The 26,133-nt window shown below is 35.9% G+C and overlaps 2 protein-coding genes across 12 annotated transcripts in view; one reads left to right on the top strand and one right to left on the bottom strand.

The window, feature by feature from the left end:
- The window catches only part of LOC101891870 (serine/arginine repetitive matrix protein 2), a 37,566-nt gene extending 19,216 nt beyond the window's left edge, over nucleotides 1-18,350 (top strand). Inside the window, exons 5-12 of one of the 9 annotated variants that reach the window (XM_011293698.3) lie at nucleotides 346-408; nucleotides 5,337-5,487; nucleotides 9,212-9,276; nucleotides 9,687-11,805; nucleotides 13,078-13,304; nucleotides 13,416-13,529; nucleotides 15,584-15,682; nucleotides 17,847-18,345. In XM_011293698.3, coding sequence (XP_011292000.2) covers nucleotides 346-408; nucleotides 5,337-5,487; nucleotides 9,212-9,276; nucleotides 9,687-11,805; nucleotides 13,078-13,304; nucleotides 13,416-13,529; nucleotides 15,584-15,682; nucleotides 17,847-17,997 — 2,989 coding nt within the window. In that variant the 3' untranslated portion in view covers nucleotides 17,998-18,345. Of the gene's footprint in view, nucleotides 1-345; nucleotides 409-930; nucleotides 1,513-2,075; nucleotides 2,106-5,336; nucleotides 5,488-8,854; nucleotides 8,886-9,211; nucleotides 9,277-9,686; nucleotides 13,305-13,415; nucleotides 13,530-15,580; nucleotides 15,683-15,785; nucleotides 16,135-17,846 lie in introns of those variants that run through there. The other 8 variants (XM_011293697.3, XM_059126397.1, XM_059126396.1 and 5 more) reach the window with 8 other exon arrangements.
- Nucleotides 18,351-21,440: 3,090 nt separating this feature from the next.
- Nucleotides 21,441-24,727, bottom strand: LOC101892272 (AFG3-like protein 2). Of its 3 annotated transcripts, none has more exons than XM_005182269.4 (5): nucleotides 24,585-24,727; nucleotides 24,306-24,530; nucleotides 23,797-24,236; nucleotides 23,348-23,743; nucleotides 21,441-23,289 (listed from the first exon to the last, which is right to left on the bottom strand). In XM_005182269.4, the coding sequence occupies exons 2-5, from the start codon at nucleotides 24,399-24,401 to the stop codon at nucleotides 21,822-21,824; spliced, it is 2,400 nt and encodes a 799-aa protein (XP_005182326.1). In that variant the 5' UTR covers nucleotides 24,402-24,530; nucleotides 24,585-24,727; the 3' UTR covers nucleotides 21,441-21,821. The 3 variants fall into 3 exon arrangements, with proteins under 3 accessions (XP_005182326.1, XP_011292003.1, XP_058982322.1); XM_011293701.3 differs by having other exon boundaries at nucleotides 24,641-24,719; XM_059126339.1 differs by having other exon boundaries at nucleotides 24,623-24,667.
- Between the last annotated feature and the right edge of the window lie 1,406 nt (nucleotides 24,728-26,133).

Here is a 26,133-nt window from a genome sequence, read left to right as displayed (position 1 = left end):
TTTCTTTGCATTTTTCAAGTTCCATCCAAATGGTGTAGGGTAATACCCGGCCCGAATTTAGCTACTTGTTTCCTCTACAAAGGAAGACAACTTTTTCCTCCAAGGGTCCAAACTTTCTCTAGTGCAAAAATTTGTTGTTTTTTTTTCTTAAAATGTTTAAATTTAATTATAAGAAATTCTTCAAAATTGGGTTGAATACAAAAAAAAAAAAAAAAAAAAAAAACAGGAGAGCATGGTCTTGCTTTGGTCTAAAACTACAATTTTCAAACCTTGTAATTATGTAATCCTTTTTAAAAAAATATTTAAAATATGCTTAACAATCCACTTTTTTATTCTTCTTTGCAGCTCCAACAGTCCCGAACGTAAAAAGGATAAAAAGAAAAAATCCAAGAAACACAAAAAAGAAAGGTATGTCAAACAAAATTAATTCGAACGCAGCCATATTTTGTGTTGTTGTATATTATTGTACTAGATTTTCTAGGTCATGTGTTTCTAAAAAAAATAATGTAATGATAACCTAACTTTTAAGTTTATTTATTATGATTTGTCTTTTATTTGTAGAACAGAACCATATATTTTAATTTGTTTTAACTTTCATTTGTTTTTGTATTCTGTAGTGGATTTTCCTTTTTTTCGTTTTTAATTATTTAAAACATCATCGTGTATTTTTTTTAGTTCTTCAACTTAATCTTAAATCTATCAAATAATCCAAAAAACAACCAACAACAAAAAAATCAATTTTAAATGAATTCTTTCTTCTTTATCAATTGCTTCATATATTTTTTATTCTCTACTTTCTCTGCATTTTTTTAATTAATACCGAAAAATGAAAACAACCTTTCAAAACCAATAATTAATTACCGATTCAAAATATGTATAACACACACAATCCCAACCAACCAACCAAACCCCCCACCCGAAACGAAGCAGGAATTCTTCTTATGAAAAAGAAAGAAAAAAGAAACGAAAACATTAATTAAATAATTCGTTTTTGTGTGGTATATATTTTGTTTTCTTATATAAGATATTTATACAACAAGAACAAAAATAAATACAAAACATTGACTATTTTGCCATTAAAATGAGAAGACAACAATCTAGAATAACGAATCAACAAACAAATTTAATGTACAAAAAAGAAACCGTTTTTAAAAGAACCAAAAAACAAACAACAAAAATTTTCTACATCACAAAGAACATTTTTTTATTAGTAAAGCGTAAACGTCGAAATTCAACCAAGTTGTGATTATTTGTCAAACAACTTTAAGAGAACGTCATTAATACTTTTCTATCTCTCCCTTTAAACCAAAAAAAAAAGATATATATTTTAACAAAAAACAACCAGAAACAATTATTAATCCATCTTATCTTTATTATCTGATATACATTGTATTTTATTTTGAAATATTTTTTTACAATAATTATCGATTTTTTTGAAAAAAACCAAAAAAAAAAAATTACTCGGCTTTAACCATTTATAACAAAACAAAATAATCCTATAACGACAACGGGGTAAGTAATCAACATTTTGTTTTGCATTTCATTCCATTTTGAGATCATAATTTTAAGTTTAAAACACACCCACACCACCTAACTTCGCATACATATGTTTTTCAATTGCAGTTGTGTTTGGAAATTGAAGTTAGATATTAAAAAAAAAATAGGAATATCCAATATCCAGCTTCAATTCGCCTAGACATTTTTTTGTGTTCCTTAGAAATTATTCACTTCACATTGTTATTTTTAGTATTTTTATATAGTGCTTCGTTTTTATTTCTTTTAACCAACCCCCTTTCCTCCCCCCTCTATCTTTCTCTACATATGATTTCAAAAAATACGATTTACCGTAAACCCTCTTTCCATTGCAAAAAAAAGTTACATAAATAAAACCAAAGTCTGTTTGTTGCCTTGTTGACGTTTTTTTTTAATCAAAAATATGAAAATTAAATAACACAGAACTTTAGTTAAATTTATACCTATTCTCTTCTTCTACTACTTCAACAACAACGTTGGTTGAACATTTTAAAACAATACAATTATTTTCTCATCTTTCTTTTTTAATTATTTTCGTAAAGACTAACCAGTAAAGAAGTATTTTCATTAAGGTAAACCAACAACAATAAAAGTGTGTTAAGAAAAATTTCCCAAAAACAAATAAATAAACGAATACAAAATATTAGGAAAACAATAAAATATAGTGTATGGTAACATAAGGATGTTTATATACAAGAAGCTAAGATTCAGTTGATTAAAATATGCTACAATTTCGAATTCATATTTTCTGTCGATTATTTCAAATATCATATTTTTTTTGCACATTTACTCATCGATGAGTGTTTGACAAACACAATATATGTGGGTATGTTTAGTTAAGGAAATGCCGCCATTGTTTTTGAATTATGAAGAAATTTGCTATTATTTTAGTTATTGAAACATTTAAACTAATTCCTAATCTAAACCCATATTCATGACAACAAAAACATAACTCCCCTCTTGTTTCTAAAACAATTGATGGAAGTTTATTTATAGATTTTTAGTGAAGTGATTACTTTAATGACATTTTTGAATATTTGACACGGAAAAGTTAATTTTATTTAGTTTTGAAAGTCCTGATATTTGGTATAAGAATCGATTTGAATGTCTTGAAAATTCTACTTTTTTGGGGTAAAAATGTGCAGAGATGGGCCAAGATTTTAAGAGCATTCTTTCTAGAGGTTTCAAAAAATCTCCTTTTAGCGTTTTTGAACCTCAATAAATAAATTGGCAGCCAAAATATACCCTTATTAAAAAATTTTAGATATGCTCGACGATTTTAGAACTATTTTGTGAAAATACATTTCATCAACTTCACTGACGAATATATCGACCCAGCCTATAGCCGAGGAATGAGTTTAATGGGCGGCATCAGAGCGCAGCACCCAAACTAACGAACGAAGCCATATATCACGAACTGTAGCATTCAAATAATTGTCCCAATCAGCAGATCTCCAGATTTCTGCAAAATAAGGGTTTAAGGAACAGAAAAGTGTTGAGATATGGACGTAGAAGCAAAATTTTTATATTACGCCAAGCTGGCAGACCTGACATCGAAACGTTGGTAACCATTTACAAATATGAACAAGTAAGCAAAGGCAAATGATGTCATAGGGCCCTGAAAAGATGTTACCATTAGTTTTTGACCGGGGTCATTTGCCCAATATTAGATCCCTCACAATAACATTAGGCCTTAATTGGACGGTATTAAAAATATTCGTGCAGGAAATTTTTCTGTTTTTGTCCACTTTATTTCTTAAATATTTTACGATCATTTCCAAAAAGAATAGGGTTCTATACTGGCCGTATTCCCACCCCCATTGATTTTTGATTGATTACAAATTAACATGGGCAGACGGACATACACAGCTAGATCGGCTCAGCTCGGCGAGATAGGAAGATCCATATAGTTTCCTATGTCGGGGAGCAATATTTCAAAGTGTTACATGCTTTTGGCCCAATCAAACTTATAATACCACCAACATATAGTGTTGTAGGGGATAAAAATCGTCTTAAATCACTTCGAAGTTTCAAAAATTCTACAAACTTGTACAAACGTTGTGTTGTTAAGCACAAATGTGTAGGGTTGACCCTTTATCTTACCTATAAGAAATATTCACCACGAATCCAATGGCTTAAATAAAGCCTGGGCTGACGAGGAAAATTAATATCAAAATGCAATAGGTGTCAACATTTCTGGTTTGGTTTACCTGCTTCACTCGCAGACCTTTGACCCATTGTGTTTATCCTAGGAAGATTAAAGTTTTGGGTAATAGGAGATATATAGAAGGAGAAGAAAGGGTTTATAGATAGACATACAATTTGGAGGGTCGTTTGGTTAGCTAGAGAATATTTTTAGCAAACATGTAGATGATGATGGGATCTACGTTTGAAAAGAACGTTCGAATTTCTTTTTCCCAACTGTCAAATAGACTATGTCTCTTCTTGGATGACATGGGACATCAGCATAGTAGGTGTCTTGCAATCACATTTTGAGTCGATTCATATATATTTGTCCTTCAGTCTGTCCCTGTATTTTTGTAAACAAAATATAGGTCGCATTTATTGCTCGACCGAATTGAAATTCTGCACAGATCATTTGTTTAGCCCAAGGACGACCTCTATTGAAACAGGAGATAATCGTTCAAAGTTAAGATATGACTCCCGTATATATCTTTGTCCAATTTCTATTTTGTTGTGCACCAAATGTTTAATATTAGCCCAAATAGGATGGAATTTGTCATTTGCGACCAAACTGACCCAAAAATTTAATAAAAAATAAGAATAAGCTCCCATATATATTTTTCATTCGATTTGTTGTTTTTTGTCCCCACAGCCGTAATATGAACTTGTTAACAAGGATATTTGGGAAAATATATAAAATACAGCTTAGAAATACCTTTGCTAATTTTTATAGAAATCGGTTCAGATTTAAATAAAACTCACCCAAATTGAATGGATTTTGAAACACCTGGCAGAATTCTAACTAGAAAAAACTGTGTTAAATTTCATGAAAATCGGCTATATCTATAGGTCCCGTATATATGTTTCACTTGATTTTGATATTTAATTCCCTCACCCCCGTAAAATTCACTCCCCAACAACGATATTTGGTGACTGTAATCAAATACAGAATAGAAAAATTCTGCAAAATTTTATGAAGATCGGTTCAGATTTGGATATAGCTCCCATATATATCTTCTTTCGATTTCATGTTTATCATGAGAGGATTTTCATAACAGTTTTCACCCTTTCATGTTTTCCTAAAGAGGTGTTCGTTCCTCTTTTCTTTTTAGGTCGATATTTTTTGTTAATTTGAATAATTCGGAAGGCGGTGTGTTTCCTTTCCAGATTCTTAAGAAACAATTTTGTAAATTTTTTTTCAAAGGCAAAATAACTATTATTTCTTTAGACTATAGCAATTGTTTTATAGAGTAGGATAACATTTATATTATAAAAAAATATGTGTTACTCGGTATACGTCTACCATTTCAATTTTCGTCCCGTTTCTTCACATTGAATGAATGATTCGTCATAAAGAAGTATATCGTCGTATTGTCAAAATATGTGGAATAGACACTTAGGAAACTTAAAAACTTGGTTATATTAGAATACTTACTGTATAATTTAAAATGTATCTAAAGAAGTATATGTTATAAGTAAATTTGCAGCGATATTTTTTAATAATTAACGGTACAATTAATGTAACAAACTGTTTAAAACTTTTTTCGTATCTTCAAAAAACACACCATGTAAAATACAAAAATTATTAACATGTTGTAAAACCCCCCGTTTACTTGCAGTAAATCCAAAAAGAAGAAATCACGTAAACGTAAATCCAGCGAATCGGATAGTGATGATGCTGACAATCGCAAAGATACGGGCGATGAGAATGATTCCTCGGATTCCGAAGGCGAGGTGAAGAAGAGTCGCAAAAAATCCAAAAAGGATAAGGTGAGTAGAAGCTATGACATGACAATACACCATAAAACAAAGACAACTACATTTAATAGAGTTGACTAAACTACTGAGATTAAAGAATATATAAATCATGCACTGTTTGTTTATTTCCAAAAAAATATGTATTAAAAAAAAATAATCTTTTCTAAATCTATTACCTATTACTACTTCTACTATAATGGATAATAATAACAAAACAATAAATTCACATTTATTCTAATTCAGAAACAAGTAAAAATTAAAATTATCATCATTACTTCTTCTTGCTTGATATGTTTGTTTTACTTTTTCTTGTTTTTTCCTCAAACTTCAATGAAATCTTTTCCAAATGAATTTTTCTCCTAAATAAATGAAAAATATCTAAAATCAATATTTATAACCACATCAATCGATCGATTTTCCTTAAAATCTAAATCCAAGGTAATCATTTTATTTGATGTTTTTTGTTTGATTTTCATAATTTCCTTTTTGTAAATACAAACAAAATTGCAAAATAATTTGGAAATTCAAATTGTATTTAACACCCTTTTACTAAAAAAGCATATATATTGGAATTCTTAGATCCGTAGTGAGAAATTTGGAAAATCATTGTATTTCTAATTGATTATTAAAATAACAAGCATTTTATATTCGAGAAAAATATATTTCCGAGGGTTAACAAAATGAATAATGGTCAATAGAACGTCCTAATCCCTATGATCGATAGGAATTTTCAGTACATTGTCATTCGAAATATTCCATATTTTGGAATTGAGAAAATTATATCGGTGCACCATTTGAGAACTCCAGAAACAAGAGACCGACAATGGAAGCACTAGGTCAGTCAGTGAAAAATGCAAGCTCTTTGGGGACTTAACCAGAATAAGCTGTTTTACTTTGGTGCTTGATAAAGTTAATCCCTAGGAAATAAACATCGGTCGATAAACTCTAAAAAAACCAAAAACAAAGGCTTTACAATGGTAACTTCCAAGGGTTAGTCAGTGAAAAAATGTAGCGTTTTAGGAGCTTAAACAGAACAAACTGTGTGATGACCGAGTAATGATCTTTAGTTCACCAATGAGATAATCACCATATGTGGTGAGCCCATAAGGAAACATTGTAAGACGGCAAGCCGATGTGGTATGCAAACGTATTTCTATTCACCCCTGGCACAACGTGGATTAAGAACGGCAACATGGTATCTCCCTATGACCCCTTCTAAACGAGGGATTCTTATCCAGCCTCAAACTATCGTTCAAGGCTGAAAAGTATTTATGTGGGTCAACAAACTAAAGCCGAACTGACGACTTTGCCATAGGCTGTCAAATCGGCATCTTTCGTGATCACAATTGGGCAACAAACCAATTATGATCCACAAGCATAGTATCTGAATTAACGGCACAACCTCAACCATTTTGTTTGATTGTTATGATCTGCAAATTACATTTGTTTTGGCACTATTAAGATCGACTTGTATTGGACACGTCATGTGGTTTGGGGTTCAATTTTTTTTGATATCCAAGTGAAACTATTTTAACAACTTCGTTATGGACCCATCCTATACAGGACGATCCTATTGGGATTTTGAAATTTCCAGGCAATTGGAAGGGCATATTTTTGGGCCTGTTGTGTAGAAAAAGGGCTGCCAACAGGGCATCTGCAATATGCTATCCATATTACAAAGTTGCTCGTGAGCTCGTCAGCATTCTTTTAGTTTTCGGGTTGGATCTTGGGCAATAGTGCTGGAGTCTCAACTGGGAAATTTTTTCTGGAATCTTAATTCCCCGCCAACGTCTACCTGTGAAACCCTATGGTTGATTTCTGTTTTTAATTTTTACAACCACCTTGAAACTATCTATCTGTTGTGTAAATAGATGGGCTAGAGCCAGAACATTTCCGTCCCACTTTCATTGCCACCAATACCACCGAATATCAGTTTCCAGTTTTAACGCCTGTTGTAGCCAAATGGCTATTGGAAAAAAACTTCCTAAACGACGAATGAACGAGTTTTTAAGCAAAATGCTCAACAAATTTCTTAGCATATTAGAGCACAGCCGGGCAGAAAGTCGCAATTTTTATATCCTCCACCTTGAAAAGGAGGGTATATTAACTTTGTCACTCCATTTTTAACATTCCTAAATATTCGTCGAAGACTTTTAATACATTCATAATCAGCATGAAATTCTAAGTCGATTTAACGACGTCCGTCTGTCTGTCCGTCTATCTGTGGAAATCATGATACAGCCCACATTATTTGACGTAGAGCTTCAAAATTTGGTACAACGATGTATATTATGTCCATGGTGGTTGGTATTGAAAATCAGATGTATCGGTCCACGTTTTGGTATAGCCGCCACATAAAGGTAACTTCCGATATCCGATTCTCGCCACATTTTTTACGCACATTGTTTTCCGGTGAAGAAACATTATATGTATAGATCCACGTTTCTGTATAGCCCCCATGTAACGGACCGCCCCACGTTCGGTATTTTGATGATTTGTGTCACATTTTCCCACGGATTTGTCTAAAAATTGGTATCGCAACATTGTATGTATAGGTCTTTTATAGCCCCCATATAACGAAACCGCCCCATATTCGGTATTTTGATAATTTTTTTTCACATTTTCCCACGGATATGTCCAAAAATAGGTATTTGTAGTTCGTAGTAGGCCCCACATAATGGTACCTTCGAATATTCAGTCATTTGATTATTTTTACCACGTGTTTTCACGGATTTTTCTAAAAATTGGCAGATGTAGTTCATAATGGGTTCTAGTTCTGGTGGCAGAACATTGAATATTTAGGTCCACGTTTTCCTATAGCGCACATAATCCTAGTCACATTTACCCACGAAATTGTGTCAAATTTTGTTTTACGAAGATTTGGTTTGAATTTAGATACTTTTATACAAAAATGTTTTCTTTTCCAAAGGTGGAGGGTATTAGAAGTTCGTATGTGTGCAGAGAATTACGCATGTCTGCTTTTGTCTGACCCTGTATTGGAGCTTCCCTAATGCTATTGTTGCTCTCAATCACTACTTTTACTCTGGGATAAAAGTTGGGCCAACAAAACATATTCTGTAGCTTTTAAACCTCTGTGTCTTTTTAGAAAGTATGTAGGAATCTGTCTTCTAATATTTGTCACCATTGGTTTCGTTACAACGGAGCCACCTGATTGAGGGGTTTCGAAAGTAAAGGGTGTTAAATATTAATGGAAACCATTTCTAACTCAAGCAATTCTAAATTATTTTATTTTGTTAAAAGAAAAACTATTAAAATTAAAATATGATAACCTTTATTTACGACAAAAAATTTTATTTGTGTGTATATATATACTAAAAATATATTTGAAAAACAAATCCCTGGCGCTTCATTTAAATAGGATAGCTTTCGAAAGGCTCTCTAGTAGTTTTGTAAGTACTTTCATTTAGAACTTTAAAAATCTTGATTTTTTGTTTTATTATTTCTCATATAGATCTAACTTGAGTTTATGCAAAAAAAAGATAATTTTAATTAAAAATAGTATAAAATGAATGCATTTTTAGTGATATTTTCAAAACCCCCCCAAACAAAAAAGTTGCATCCAATAATGAATGCATTGTTTAAAAATAAAACATCAATATATTATTTATTTTACACAAAAAATATGTTTCTTATTTTTAGGATGTAACACCACACCTTTTGTAGAGTGTCAATATTTGAAGTATTAATTATTACTTTCTTCTTCTTTCCCATACAGAAAAAGCGTGAGAAAAAATTGAAACGGCGAGAGCGATCATCATCTTCGGAAAAATCAAGATCAAAGTAAGTTTTCAGAAACAATTAACCTGATTCTGTAATTATTACAATCGAATCGCTTCAATAGGGATTTTATGTATACAAGAGAATCTTAAAGGCTTCTCTAAAAAAATAGTCTTTTAAAATTTCTTCTACGGATAAAAAACCTTTCAACAAGTCTTCGATTGAAATGCCTTAATTATGTCTTCGATCAAAAGAAGACCTTTAAAAGGTCTTCATCCAAAAGAAGTCATTTAAAAGATCTTTGATCGAAAGAAGTCTTAAAAAGTTATCAATAGTAAGATGATCTCTTAAATATTCTCCGCAGAAAGAACCCTTTTTAAAAGATCTTCAATTGAAAAAGACCTCTGAATATATTCCCAAGATTAAATTTATTTATCTAAATATTAATATTTTTCACAAATTTTCTTTTACAGCTCTCCCGTAAGCAAAGCTGCAGATTCCAAGAAGGAAAGCTCGGACGTGAAAAAGGCAAATCCTTTCCGTAGTCGCTCGAAAGAACGTCAAAACTCCTCCAAACCTAGAGAGAGCAGTGGAAAACGTCAACATGATTCATCGCAAGAGAATCGCCAGCGACGTAGCCGTAGTCGCAGTCGCCATGAGAGGAATACTAGAAATGACGATCGAAAACAACGTACCAATGACAGTCGAGATTCACATCAAAGACGTGTCTCCCCCGACCATAGGAGCTATAGTCGTGCTGATGGTGGCGGTGATCGTCGTGACCCTAATAGGGATTCTCGGCGCCATTCACCTACCTCCCGATCAAGGCGACGTGATGGCACCACACCCGAACGTTTACAAGAACGTAAACGTAAATATTCCGGTGATCGTCAATCGCCAAGACGTCGTGAAAGTCGTAGCATGGAAAAGAGACAGAAATATTCAAGGTCACGATCCGTACATCGTGATGTCAAGACCAAAACAAATATTTCTCCAAAAAAGAGAAATAGCATTTCAAGATCTCGTTCCAGGACACCGCGACGACGAAGTGTGGAACGTAGTAAAGTATTACGAAAAGAAAAATCTAGATCCAAATCTCCCATTCGCAAAGAGAAACGTAGAACTTCATTGTCCCGGGAAAATAGGAGACGTTCTAGGTCACCATCGCCGAGACATGAAAGCGGAAAATCTAAGACGCCCGCTATGAAGGAGAGGCGTAGATCTAGATCTCCGGTATTAAATGAAAGACGTCGTTCCAAATCTCCTAACTTGGGTGAAAGGCGTCGATCCAAGTCGCCTGTGGCTTCGTCTCAAAGACGTAGATCCAAATCTCCAATTGGAAAAGAAAGACGTAGGTCAGTATCTAAAGCTTCGGCAATTAGAGAGAGGAAAAGATCTAGGTCTCCCATGACAAGGGAAAGGAAGTTATCTAGATCTCCTGTTGCCGAAAGGAGAAGAAGCAGATCAAAGTCGCCTGTTGTCAAGGGCAGATCTAAATCTCCCCTTTCCAGAGGAAGGCGACGATCTCGCTCGCCCATTTCAAAGGCTGAATCACATGAGCCGGCCAACAAACGTAATAGATCGGATGAAACCCGAAATAAAACTGAACGCAAAACCCGGGATATATCAAATGAGAGGCGGACTAAACGAGCCCCATCCGAGGAGAGCAAAAAGTCAAGTTCCTCTAAGGTAACTAGAGGTGAACATACAAAGAGCACAAATGCGGTGGTTCAAAAAGAAAAAGAACGATCCCAATCCAGCTCATCCACATCTTCAGATTCTGCCTCCTCTTCGGGTAGTGAGAGTTCTCGTTCACGCAGCAGATCTCCTCAGAAGAAAAAGAAAACAAATAATAAGAAATCCAATCGTAAATCCAGATCAGCTAGTCCCAAAACAGCCTCCACATCCGATAATCCGGAAAGGTTAAAGTATTTGCGTTCCCCTGTACGGCCTTCGTCTAGAACATCACCTGCGGCAAGGCAGGAGAACAAACCCAAATCACGGGAACGTGATACCTCAGCTGAAGAGGGTAATAGACATGAGAATACTCCACCCAGATTGGAGAAGAAGAAAAATTCTCCACGATCCTCTAGGGATTCATCGGAACTTAGCTATTCTCCAGCTCTGCGCAACCCGGAACGTTATCGCGATATTTTAGAAAATGCCAATAAGCAAAAGGCCGAAAAACATCACAAAGAAACAGAATCAGAGTCGTCGGGTAAAACTCAAAGAAAATCCTCATCGTCGTCGTCGAAACGTCAACAGGACGAACCATCGACAGATGGCAAGGAACAAAAACGTAAAGATGGCAGTGAAGCCACTAAGCGGGATAAAAATCACTCGCTCAAACCCCGCGTCCACCTACAGTCTCAAAGCGAAGACGAGAACAGCGACACTGCTGAGCGCAATACGGAAAAAATTCTCGAGGAATTCCAAGAATCAAAACGTGGTCGTGAATTGAAGGATTTGAAAATGTTGGAACAGCTGAAGACCGGCATTGCCGCCAAAGCCAAGGAGAAAATCAAAACAATTGAAAAAATGGCAAATTCATCGACGGCCATGTCAGCGGCCTCCACCTCGGCTGGCGGAGATGTAAGTGATCAAAGTTATGCTGCCTCGAAACGAGGCATACGCAACTCTCTAAATGACTTTTTGGCTGCGAATAATAAAGCGCCAGCTGTAGTAGCGACATCATCACAAAATCTAACGGCCAACTCACCGGCTGGAGCTATTTATCCACAGACTTTAGAAGAAATAACCAAAGAACAAAAGTCTCAAACACAGACAAACAAAGTTAGTGAGCGTGAGGAAGTACAGACCACAACAACAACGACGACGACCACGACCTCGACGGAACGAAGAACGGACACTGAAACGCAGGCTGATTGCAAAAAGCCTCCAACGGCTGCAAATGGCCATGCGCACACAAGTCCAAAAGTAAATGCCAGACCACCGCCACCGCTTTATTGCAGTGGCGTGGAAAGGGAGCGTAAACGTGATCAATATCATTATCATCGTGAGCGTGACGCCAAAGATAGTAGGGACCTTAAACCACGTGAACCTCTTAACCACAACAAAGAGCGTTTCAACGATCGCCGTCAAAGGCAGTCGCCTTCCGCTTATGGAGGTGGTGGTGGTGGGGGCGTAGGAGCAGGGGGTCCCCGGCGGCCCAATAATCTCAACATGCATCCGCCACACAATCACAATCATCGACAACCGCGTATGAATGGCAACATGGTGGGTGGCATGGGAGCAGGTGGTGGTGGGCCACATCATCATCACCATCACAATCATCACCTAAATAATCATCACAACAATCCCAACTCCCCATTTGCTAACTCAAATGCTAACCACTCTCTTAACCCTAACAACAACAATAACTCTATTAACCTTTCTTTCAATCGTCCTAGTCGCATTAACAACACCCCCCTTATAACAGCCACTCAGTTCAATAACCAAATGCTTAGTAAGCAATCGAACAGTATTCTAGTCAATCGTCGTGATCATCGTACCGCTTTAACAATGGGTCTCAGTGCCACCCCCTCTACTAACTACTCCAATACGAATTTGTTGCTAACCAAAGCTAATCTTAATAGCAATCATCAGCTACATGGTTTCCAACACCAGCACCACCTTCCGCATCATCACCACCACCACCATCATCATCATCATAGCAATTCGAATTCGAACACTAGTAGCTCCCAAATAACCGATCGTATTTTGATGGCCGCCTCTATAGCGGCGGCCCAGCGTCACAGTTTAGGACTGACCGCTGCGACGTCGAATAGTTTAAATCTCTTGCAACAGCAAACGAATGCTAAGCCCAAAATTGTAATAAAACCTTTTAAAATTAATGATTCACAGCCTTTGGTCGCACTGGCGGACTCATCGCTCGTAGATGCCATTGTGTCGAAAGTGTCGACGGCAACGGTGGCAGCGGCCGAGAGTGCGGCTCGACGAAGTCGCAGTCGGTCGCGACGCAGCCGCAGTCGTACACGCAAGGATGATGGCAACGGTGGAGGAGATCGTTCGGAACGTGACACAACCGGTGGCAGTGGACGTGGTCGTTCCAAGTCGCATTCAAGATCATCGTAAGTTGAATGAAAATGATTTTTGGGATTTTTTTTTTATTTGGGTCATGAGTATTTTTTTTTTCGGGCATTTTCATATTCTTATTGCTATTCCTTTTTTTGTATTTGTAGATCTTCTTCAAGTCGCAGTCGTAGTCGTAGCCACAGTCGACGTAGTTCACGCTCACGTTCTCATTCCTCACACTCTAGTTCATCGTCCCGCAGTTCATCGAGGAGTTCATCTAGGTAAGTTTGGGGATAAAATGGCAGATATATCCGCGAATTTGTAGAAATGGTTTTTAGAGACTTATAGCTATTAACCTTGAATCATTCAAAATTTTTAATGTTCGGCTGGGTCGATTTTTTATGCCCGAGGGGGTATCGAAACGTGACCATAATTTGAATACCTTTAACGAGGAGTTAAATACTATGCTACTCATTAAAAAATTTGATGAACCATAATAGAAAACTATTAAAAAACGACTGAATCGAGTTTTTTATGTCCTTCGCCATGTGAAAACTCGACGTGTAGCACAAATTCCTACAGTTTAGAGTTTTTTTATATTTAGGATTTAACAATTATTTGAGAGCAATCAAAATATTAGAATTACAATTGATTTTTAAGAGGGAGCTCTTTACAGATTTCCACAAACGAACTGATGGATATGAAGTACATACGTTTTCTAGATAAGATAGACTTATTATCAACATTATCTAGATAATGTAAATACTTTATTCACATTATCTAGGTGTCATAAATACTTCATCTACGCTATCCAGGTAACGTAGTCACATTGTCCAGGTTATGTACTATGTAATATAGATAAATTATTCACGTTATCTAGGTGACTTACATACAATATCTACGTTATCTTGATAACATATATATTTCATCCTCGTTATCCACATGACTTAGATAGATACATTATCGGCGTTATTTGGATGATATTTTGACAATTTCGATAAAATTTTATTTGTCATCATAATGACATACATATATGCCTGTTTAAATTACTCCACGTTATCTAGAAAATATATCCATTATCGCCGGTTTTGATATTCATTATTTTGTTTTTTTTTTTTCATTTATCTGAATGACGTAGATATAGTATCCACATCATCCACAGTTACTCAATCCAATTTTTCCAGATACATTAGATCGTATAGATACTTTACCCATCCTTTCTCCACAGTATAAACCGTATTACATGTTATCTTAATGGCAAACATGGCCCTCAGCTATATGGCTAGGAAGGGTATATATCATTTGAAACGGAAAAAACGTGCGCCATCCAAATAACAATTCTAAACCCTGGGTCTCTTTGGACAAAATCCGTTTCAGGACATTTGGAGTCGATCTAGCGTTGTCCGTCCGTCTGTCTGGTTGTTGCGCACGATAACTCTCGTAGGAAGTATTCGCTTTGATCCAAACTATGTATATCCTAATATTTTTGTCAAACTTAGATCGAGTTCGGAGATAGGCTCCTTCTGGTAGCTCCCCCAAAAAATGTCAACATTTTCAAAGAAAATAATTTACTGCACAGAAAGGGAAAGGATAATCTGATTTTGCTCTAACTTTGCAAATCCTAGTATTTGCTAGGTTAGGTGCGAAAATATCGGTTCACTCCATCAAGTACCTCTCTCACAAAGGGTCAATATGTTGAATAATTATAGTTCTTATAAGATGCGAAATAAACATCCGATTGTCCTCAAATTACACACATCACAATATTTTTATTAACCCAAGGTCTGATGTGAAGATGGAATATATCGGTCCACTTCTTCTGCCACCTTCCCCACAAAGGGTCAAAATTTTGAGTATCCATGAAGATCATAAAACGCGAAATTAACATCCAATTCCATTCAGACTTGGTACATCTCAATATTTCCATCAACATAAGACCTGTTATAAAGATGGAAGAGATCGCACCATTTCTTCTGGTACCTCTCCCATATAGGATTCAAGATTATGAAAAACAAAACGCTCAAAAAAAGCGATTTAAGCATCCATCTCTCTTTAAATTTCACACTTTGAAATATTTTTGCTTACGCAAGATCTGTTGTGAAGATGATATATATCTTTACAACTTGCTATATCTAAATATTTCTCGTAGCCAGAATATGTAATTTATCGAAATTTATAATTTCAAGGTAAACATCTGTCGGCAAAACCGACAGATACGATTTTACTTGTTTATTCACAATAACATATTATATCCAGCAACATTCCGTAATCTCGACGTATTTTCCTAAAATATAGTAATTTAATATACATTTTTCTCTCTTTTCCCTTTCAGCAGCAGCAGTAGCTCTGGATCCTCACGTTCGGGCACCCGCTCACCATCAATACCGCGACGAAGGGGTTCGCCCAGCTTCCTAGATCGACGACGCATTACCAGGTATATATTTTTTAAGAAATATATGATTTAAACGAAAATTATTAATTTTTTATTTTCAATTTTAATTTATTAATTTCATATTATTTTTTAATTTTTTTTGTAGCCGTCGTACCTCAAATCATCGTGAACGCAGAAGATATTGATTTCATTTTTTTAAATTAAATTTTGATAAATTTATGATTTCTATTTTTTTTTTCTTTTCTTTTTATTTTAGTTTTATAAGCAAATTTTTGATTTGTGAAGAAACCCCAAATTTCTTTGTGTGTGTTCTTTGCTCTTCTCCTGCTATCTATCTTTTCAGTTCAAAATTTGGGTTCATTATGCTTAACATTTTGTTGTATATCACCCCCCATCCCAAGCATTATTTTCCTATCGCCATATTATTTTTCACAAATAAAACGAATGGAAATTACAGAATATAAAACTCTGGATATCTGTAGACAAAAGCCAAATATATGTAAATGATTTCTTTTTGGTTATTATGGTAATATTTATTGTAGTTGTAATTATTATTATTTTTTTAATTTTTAAAATATACCCTCGCCCAGGAAAGATACTAAACACTTAAAATATAAGAAAATTTCCTTTTCAAGTAAATTAACAGATTATTATAATTTTTGAGGCCGGTACACAATTCTTAAGTATGAATTAAGTTTAGTCCTTGATGTAGCACAACCAATAAGCTGTGGTAACAGTGTTTGTCCGAGTACAACTCGAGTCGTATCAGATTGTGGATCAGGCTGTAGTGTAGCAATAAAACTAAAAGTGTGATCGTCATTTATAATTTTTATCAGTTCTTTACTACTTTCTATTTTATATCAGCGATTAATATACAGGGTGATATGAAAAAAACTGCAACAAGTCAAACGCCATTATTTTTACAATTTTTTTTAATTTTTGAAACGTCACACGCTGCCCGAATGTTGCTCTGCGGTATTTTGACCCATTCCCGGCGAAGCGCTTGCTTGAGGTGATCAACACTTTGGTATTTTTTAGTGCCAACCTTACTTTCCATAATACTCCAGACACAATAGTCCAACGGAACGCTATACGAAGATTTTGGTGGCCATTGTGCGCTGGAAATGAAGCGGAGAACCTCATTTTGTTACCATTTTTGGTTAACGCGTGCTGTCCAAGGTCTGCGGCCAAAATGTTTGCATGCCCAAGGCTTTAATACACCCTCCAGAATATTTTCGCGATAATATTCGGAATTTATTCTGATGCCACGGACAACGAATGTTTTCTTATTGGAGAAAACCAAATTCGGCAGTTCACCACTTTCGGCCAAGCAAAGCAACTTTAGCTCTTTTGAGTATATTCTCTTTCATTTGCGGTGTGAGTTCTTGCACTTTTTGGAATTTCAATGGCTTTACCCCGAGCTCATTTTTCAATATTTGCCGGATGGAGTATTGCGATATGTTCAGCTCACGAGCCATTTTTCGGCCACTGCGACGCGGGTTTCGATCAAGTCGCTTCTTTACTTTTCGAACTATTTCTGCTGACGTTGCTGTTTTCTTCCGTCCACTTCCTTGACGTCGGGCTACGCTACCAATATTACTGTAACGAGCGATGGTACGAGACACGAAAGATTTATTTACATTTAAATGCTGGGGTGCTCTAACGATAGCCACTTGTGGTTTTCCAGCCGAATATATAACGAAATCACACTTGAATTCCATCAAGAATAACTTTATTGTGGAAAATTCTCACCAAAATGCTTTTGTACGCTTGTAAACAAGCTGTCACTGGAATAATTTTAACAGCTGTCAGACGAGTGGCTCATAAATCCGAGCAGTCTGAAGTTAGTTTTTTTTTTTAATTTTTTCATCTTGCCCTGTATTTTCGAGCTTCTCGATTTGTGATACATTTTATAAATATTTAGGATTTGTTGTTATGATAGCATCTCTTCAACTAAATAGGGTGAGGGTTATACATGGGTCGTTTTGAACGACCAGTAATATTAATTTCATTTATATTTAATATTCATTTATTTTCAGTATATTTGGTAATATTATGATTTTTATTTTCCTTTATTTGGTAAGTTTTATGAGTTCCTTTAAATTTCGAATATATTTTTTCGGAAAAAAAAAATACAAAAAAATAAATTTTTCCTCAATTTGATATAAAACAAAAAAATCTAATTAAAATTTCTTTCTCCCTTTAGTGCCCGCAAACGACCGATACCATATCATCGCAAAACGCCTTCAGATGTCTCCAGTTGCTATTGTTCCAGCTGCTGCAGCCGTGAGAGTTCACCACGCTCCCGTTCACGTTCTCCATCGCGCAACAGTCGTAGTCCGTCGCGAATTTTCTGAGATTTACAATGGCAGTTCAATGATATTTTGCCGCCTCATCTTTGCCATCCTTGGATATAGTTTTTCGTTTCCTTTCTTACTCTAAGTCGTTATTTGTATAGGTCTATAGAGAGCATTCGTCTAAGTCTAGTCATTCTTTTTTGTTTCTCTTTTAAGAAATTGTTGATATTTATACCAAAAAATATATATATTTTTTTTGTTTATGAATCTTTTTTGAAAAAATAAATACTCTGCATTTACATTGTAATTACTCTAAGTACACAATTTAATTTTTTTGTAATAATTCCAATATGATATTTTTTTATATATATAAGAACGTAACGTCGTATATTATTTAGTGCAATTTATTTATTTATAAACTTTTTCTTTTTAAAAATCGAGAGTAAATTGTAAGGAAAAAAGAGAACATTTTTGTTGCAAACATAATAAATACATATATATTTAAAAATAATGTAAACTGGTGTGTTTTATTGAACAATTCCTTGATGTTTAGCAAAGCAGACAGTCCCAAGTCTCTAGCATAAGAGAAAAAAGGTGTTGGGAATCACCCGGAAAGTTGTGGCGTATTTTAAAAGTTTTCCTCAGAGTAAAGAAAAATGTGTAGAGCGAGTCACACCAATGGGTCTGGAAAAATATTTTCAATTTTAGATATCGACAAAATCGGAATATCTTGTAACGAAAAACTAGAATGCCGACCACAATAACTACTTTTATGGGTTTAACCAATAAGTCGTACTTTTAGGGCATATGTGTGTATAACGAATGCGAAAAAACACTATTCCAAATGGAGTTTTTACACTTTTAATCTAACCGCATTCACTTTCGTATTGTCATACAAAAACAGTTCCGAATATTTTACAGCTCCCCAGAAAAAATTAAAATAGAATTAGTTCAGCACGAAGTACTACTTACTTTGCATTTTCATATTTCATTGAATTTACTATGGGTACACATTTGCTTTGTAATAACAGCCCTTAACAGTCCTTAAAATCAAACCAGTAAGGAAAAGTCATAAGTCGGGCGGGGCGACTATATGATACCCTACACGAATGTGCATATTTAATAGAGCTCAAACCAGTAAGGAAAAGTAATATGCCGGGCGGGGGCGACTATATGATACCCTACGCCACTATGCATATTTAGTAGAGCTCCCGTAAAAAAAGATTAAGTAGATCATACCACCTATCAACATTTGGCTTTAGAGCAGTTACCATTTGGTTTCAGAGGGAACTAATATATAGGAGTCATATCCAATTCTGAATCGATTTTCACTAAATTTGACGGACATTTTAATCTTTTATACTAAACAAAATTGCTATAGAGTGTAGGATATCACTTCGAGAAGGATTTTTTTAAAAAATATATACCTCGGAGCCGAGTTCCACAAAATGGAAATATACATACGTCCCGAAATTCACTCCATTTGGGCTGATATTAGCCATAATTTGCCCAATAAATCTGAAATCGGATTAAGGATGTATACGGAAGCTATATCCTAATCTGAACCGATCTCGATAAAATTTGGCACAGGTATTTCCGAGCTCTATAAGATATCTGGTACCAAATATCATTGTTGTCGAATTCATTTTACGAATATGAGGGACTTAAACACCAAATCGGATGAAACATATATATGGAAGCTATAGCTATATCTGAACCGATTTTCACCAAATATGATGTACTTGCTTCTAGACCGAATTCGATCGGATGTGCCAACATTCAGGTAATTTGGACTGATATTGACCATTTGGTGCACAATCAACCCGAACTCGATTGAAGATATACATTGGAGCTATATCCAAATCTGAACCAATCTTGATAAAATTTGACATAGGTATTTTTGAGCAATATCTGATGTCCGGTATCAAATATAGTTCTTGTGGAGTGCATATTACGCATGTGAGGGACTTAAAACCCAAAACTGGATGAAACATAGATATGGGAGCTGTAGCTATATCTGAACCGATTTTTTCCAAATTTGATATACTTGCATCTAGACTGAATTTGGTGCGATGTACCAAAATTAAGGGTCATTTAGACTAACTTATATTGGCCATTTGGTTCATAATAAACCCGAAATCGGTTGAAGTTATATGAGAGCTATATCTAAATCTTATCCGATTATCGTCCTTGGGACAAACTAATATTGATTGGAAAATTTCATCATAAACGGATAATCGGATTTTGTTCACAAGAATACATGGATAGATGGATGGACAGACGGCTCAAAAGTAACTATGGGTCTATTTCGCTAAAGGTATGGTATCCCAAATAAAATACCAACACAGTTCTACTAAGTGCCAATTTTTCCATTTCAGGATATAATTCTGTTTTTTAGGATGAAATGAATTAGTATGTAGCCTCTCGAACTCAACCTTAATTTTGCAAAAATTTGTCTAAAATCGATTGCTTGACTTCTATGTCGTATTTGCTGGCTGCGCTCGATTGAAACCTAAGTGTCTGTCTTGTGGTGATCCTAATAACAGTTTTCTTTTAAAACCCACCAGAATCATTAATAAGCGACTCATTCCTACTTATGAAGTAAGGCCATGGATGAGAGGCTTTATTTTTTTTGGGAAACACTTTACTCGGACACTGATGGTCCATTCTGTTCACCCAGAAAAGAGAAGAAGAAAGAAGAAAAGGGAGTTACAAATCCGTAAAAGCTAACGTTCGGATAACGGAATTGAAAATTGCCTGTTTTACTCCATAGCTATTTCAAATACTTGGTGAAGTTCGTTGCCCTGAAACCTTTATATCAGATCCAAGAGACGGGGACGCACTCACACATTTTTCCCAAATGACAACCTTTTTTCGTCCATAGACTGCAGAATCCGATATCGTTTTCCCCCAGTACCTAGACATGGGTCTTGTGCAACAGCGGCAATTTTTATCTCGTATTTACTGAGAGGGAGAGAGTATGAAACCGAGAGAAACCATCACATTTACCGTGATACCCAGAACTTTTATGACACTCTTGCTAATCACCAATCACCGGACCAACTGGTTGGCTTCATTGCCTTAAGATCAGCCTGACTTCTTAATAGAGCGTCCATACTGTCCGTACTGAATGACTCGAGTTTTGTTTCACCTATTCAACAGCCTCTAGCATAGCGCTATAAATATATATTTTCCCTGGAATAAAATTCTTCAGATGTTTGTCGAAGGTATAAAAACTTTTTTGATAGCCTCATTGATCGGAGACGGAAAAAGTATTGTATATGTTCCTTTCCGGTGGTTCTCCATCGGTAACGTTTTAACGCTAGAAAACGGGCTTTTTAGATTTGTCCGATATTAAACACTTTTTGACGCTAGACCTCATTTCAGAATTTTGGGATAACTTAAGTTGTCTGGGCCGATCCATTTTCGCATATCTTCATTGTTTTAAATAAATGTTAAACTTTGTAGAGTTAAGCTTTTAATTGGAATAAAAAAACTCCAAATAATTTCATATTAACTTTATTTTTTTCTCTTCACACCGATCCACATATTTATCATTTACGCTGTTGATTAAATGATAAATACGAGTTCGTCGATGTTTTACTTGTTTATTTGGTGGTAGACAAACTTCTTAAGTTTAAATACATTTTCTAACATACATCGCATTTAAAATATTATAAATATGTTTTGCATTAGACAAAATGTGTGTTTCAAAAGGGAGCTAATAATACAATGCTTAGAGTAAACTAAAAAGAAAAGAAATGAAAACAATAAATTTAAATCCAAAACTAAATAAAAAACACGTCGATAACAAAGTTTTTGTTGATTGATTTATTTATGTTGCTAAGCTATGCGGTTATAGCTCGAAAAGTTGTTAAGCCTATTTATGTAGCTGTGGGTGCTGGCTTCGAGGGTGTCTCCGATGAGGGAGGGTTCTGTTCTTTATTCCAATCTTGCAAGCCCTTCGGCAATGAGGTATCTTCTTCAAAGGAACCAGTGCCTTCAACGAATTCCTCATAAGTGGACTTCTCTTTGAATGGTCGCTTGCCCAAAAGTTCAATCATATCATCACGGCTGAGTACCTCATTCTTAAGCAAACGCTCGGCCACCTTTCGTACATCTTCTTTGTGTTTGGTTAGCAAGGCGGTTGTACGGTCATGGGCCTCTTTAATTAGAGATCTTACTTCACGATCAATTAATTGGGCTGTCTCCTCGGAATAGGGCTTGGAGAAATTCATCTCACCCTGCTGGCCGTCAAAACTAACTTGCCCGACCTTTTCGTTCATACCGAATCGTACAATTTGGGCATAAGCACTGTCGGTGATTTTCTTCAAATCATCCTGTGCTCCGGTGGTAATGCGTTTGAAGAACAGCTCCTCTGCCACACGACCTCCAAGTGTCATACACATGCGGTCGAATAACTGCTCCTTGGAGAGTAAATATTGATCCTTGGGTAAGTACTGGGCATAACCCAAACCCTTGCCTCTGGGTATAATGGATACCTTAAGCAGGGGATCTGCATGTTCCAAGAACCAACCAGCTACTGCATGACCGGCCTCATGATGGGCCACAGTATTTTTCTCTTCAGGAGCCAAAACATTTGTTTTCTTCTCCATGCCAGCAATGACACGTTCAATGGCTTGTTCAAAATGTTTCTGCACAATGGAATCATTGGAATCTCTGGCCGCAATCAAGGCAGCCTCATTACAAACATTGGCAATATCGGCACCAGTAAAACCTGGTGTCAAAGCGGCCATTTTACGAGCCAATTCGGTTTTATCTAAATCAGTTTTGAGGGGTCCCAAATGCACCTTGAATATACTGGCCCTACCCTTGATATCGGGTGCTGGCACAAAGATTTGCCTATCGAAACGACCGGGACGTAAAAGGGCTTTATCCAGAATATCTACACGATTTGTAGCGGCCAGCACTACAACGTTGGTGGTGGTATTGAAACCATCCATTTCAACCAGCAATTGATTCAATGTGTTCTCCTGTTCAGAGTGGCCACCAAAGGACTTGCCACCACGTTTACGACCAACGGCATCAATTTCATCGATGAACAGAATGCAGGGGGCATTTTTACGGGCCATGGCAAACATATCGCGGACACGTGATGGACCAACACCCACAAACATCTCCAAAAACTCTGAGCCAGAGACAGTGATGAAAGGCACATTGGCTTCACCGGCAGTAGCCTTGGCCAACATAGTTTTACCCGTGCCGGGTGGTCCAGTCAGCATGGCGCCTTTGGGAATTTTAGCACCCAAATCGATGTACTTTTGTGGATTCTTAAGGAAGTTGACAAATTCCATGATTTCGATTTTGGCTTCTTCGCAACCGGCAACATCCCTGAGAATAGGAATTAAGTTAGCAACTGAAATAAAGCAGTCATATTTGTAGAACTTACTTGAACCTAACACCAATTTCATTGGAATTAATCAATTTGGCAGTGGACTGCATGACACCACCAAACAGACCGCCACCTTTACGTCCCTTGCCACCCATCATGTCGGCCGAGCGGCGCATCATATAAACTAGGAAACCAATAATCAGCAAAGTTGGCAAGAGCCCAGTTAGACTGGAAGCCTCAACTTCGGTACGATAAATAACAGGAACAAAATTAACCGGCTCTACACCCTGTTCAACTTGGGCATTCTCCAAGTTACGCTCAAAGGAATCCACACTGCCAATGTTGAACCACAAAACACCGCTGGCATCTTGAGCATTGCCGGGCAATAGGCGAACACGTACCCATTTCTTGTTGACCACTTCAAGCTTTTCCACAATACCACGGTTAAGATAGCTGAAAGAAGGAGTTCATCAGATTTGAAGGAACCATGAAATTCAATCACTTACCTTGTGACAAATTCCTTCCACGAAATTTCTTTGTAGCCCATTTCAAAGAAAGCCAATGTGGCAATGATACCCACGGCGGCCAAGGCACCAAATAGAACCATTTTCTCTTTATTGCCATCACCACCATCTCCGATCGGGCGGCCTTGGCCGCCTTTGCCACCACCTCCACCAGACTGAGGTTTGGCGGTATTGTTAAACATACCGAAATTCCATTCATTGCTCTTTGGTTGAGATGATGCCTTTGGTGCCGCGGCGGGTTCTTCGGATTTGGCCGACTTTCCCGCAGCTGCAGCAGCCTCACTGGCCGCCGGCTTGGCTGCCTTGCCTTCTTCAAAATACTTTTCAAAGCCCTTTGGTGGTTTCTTGCAGAAATATCTGATTTGTTCCACTAAGTAACGTATCAAAGGCACCTGTTCTAATGCCACCGCTCCACGTTGTATCTATTCAAAAATAGAAAAGGACAATTACAACAACCACATGAGGAATTATTATCACACCAACAAACATACCTTATCTGTTGCCGGTGAGGCATTATGTTGGCTCATATAGGTACGTCGCATGCAACGTTCCATAGCCTTTGCTGAGCTCAGCAAACGATGGGCCATTATTGGGGAAATGCAAATTGTCCAGTTGCCGTCGTAAAGGTGTTATTTAACTTTTGCACACACAATGATGTTACACGCCGCCGCCGTATTGTAAGTCGTTTTTTCGCAAATATTTATGAAATATGATATCTAAATAGCGGAGAGTGATAAAAAGTTATTCAATGTTTTATTAATTTAACTCACTTTCAACTAATTAATTTATAAATTGGTAGAAAAAATACTCTCTGATTGGAAAATACCGATTGTTGTGAAATGTTCAAGTGACAGCGGTAAAAGATGAATGGTGTAGTAACGGCTCACAAGTGACAGCAACAGCTGTTTGATGAAGTGAAAAGTAATGTTATCGATAATATGGTAACATTGGAGATAAATCGTTATCGGAGGCGAATAAACACATTGGGGAAGCAGCGATATGGGTAAATAAAGAACTAATGGGAAGAGATTAGAAATATGAAATAATTGAATATATATATATATATATATATATATATATATATATATATATATATATATATATATATAAATTAAGTAGTGTTGGGTTTAATTTATTAAAAGAGACCAGTAAACATTATGAGTTAAATTACGTAAAGAAAATGAATAAAGAATATAACCCAAGAATTTTGCTTTAAATTTTATAAAAGTTTGTATTGAATAAAACATAAATGTTTCACAATTAAGGTGTGGCTACATAAGCAGCATGGCATATTGTGACATATCATAAAGGGATGCCAGAGCCGCACTCGAAACAATAGCACTTTCTCATTTTGCAAATAAGTTATCCAAAAAACAACTAAACAATTTTCAAAATATATTTTTTTTCAAATCGGTTTCATAAAAATAATAATTGCTCAGTTCCAGTACCTACCTGCAAGAATCTACTATTTTTCTTTGATATGATAAAGGGAAAAACTTTTACATTCTTGCATTTCTGGAAAAGACCAAAAGCTGATAGATGACGAATAATAACAAGACTTGTAAGGAATTGCAAGTATAAATCCGGCATGAAAGTGCAAATTCTCAGTAATTGAACTGTCAAATTTGCTGAAATTAGACCATTAAAATTTGTTTGCACGTTTTAACACGCTTTCGAGTAAGATAACATTTTAGACGAAAAAAGTTACAAATATCATAAAAAAATGTATAGGAACAGAGCTATGCTAAATTTCCTATTGACATCTTGTGGAAATTAGTCTGCACTAATATCCAAGGGTTGTTGTCCAAGCGGATATTTATGAATGTAGTGTCATCTAGTGATGCATAGACAACAGTAAATATCAATTAAAGAGTCGATAAAACTGTTTTATATGTAAGCACGGCAGTAAACTTGTAACGGTGGATTTACATGTTATTTCAATTCTTCTTTGGATAGAATATTTCTACATCTGTTGATGGGAGTTTTATTAGATCTCCATAAATAATATATAGAAGTCCTTTCGAGGGTCTTCAACTGCTAAAAATAAAGCTTTAATGGCACATCTTTGATTTGTTTTCCCTTGCTAATTTTAATAGCAACCCCATCCACAGAAAAGTTTCCCAACCTGCACAGCAATCAAAGTTCATACCTAACACGAAAAAAAACTTTTTTTCTAATGACTTTTCAATTATAATATCATTAAATTAAGAGAATTGATAGCATTCGTACAACGCTTTCGGCATGCTCTACACAACTACTCAATTCTCTCGTGATGCTGTCGACAATGTTGGTTGGTAGGTATTCCCTGAAGTTTACAAT

Source organism: Musca domestica, unplaced genomic scaffold, assembly GCF_030504385.1.
Source record: "Musca domestica strain aabys unplaced genomic scaffold, Musca_domestica.polishedcontigs.V.1.1 38, whole genome shotgun sequence".
Lineage (NCBI taxonomy): Eukaryota > Metazoa > Arthropoda > Insecta > Diptera > Muscidae > Musca > Musca domestica.
Note: the sequence above shows the minus strand (reverse complement) of the source record. Positions and strands in the feature narration are given on the sequence as shown.

What these genes read in the sequence shown, in the direction of transcription:
- LOC101892272 (XM_005182269.4), bottom strand. Translation starts at nt 24,401, where the DNA reads ATGGCCCATCGTTTGCTGAGCTCAGCAAAGGCTATGGAACGTTGCATG. An exon ending in TGGAAGGAATTTGTCACAAG is followed by an intron (nt 23,744 to 23,796) that starts GTAAGTGATTGA and finishes TCCTTCTTTCAG; the next exon opens with CTATCTTAACCGTGGTATTG. An exon ending in GAAATTGGTGTTAGGTTCAA is followed by an intron (nt 23,290 to 23,347) that starts GTAAGTTCTACA and finishes TCCTATTCTCAG; the next exon opens with GGATGTTGCCGGTTGCGAAG.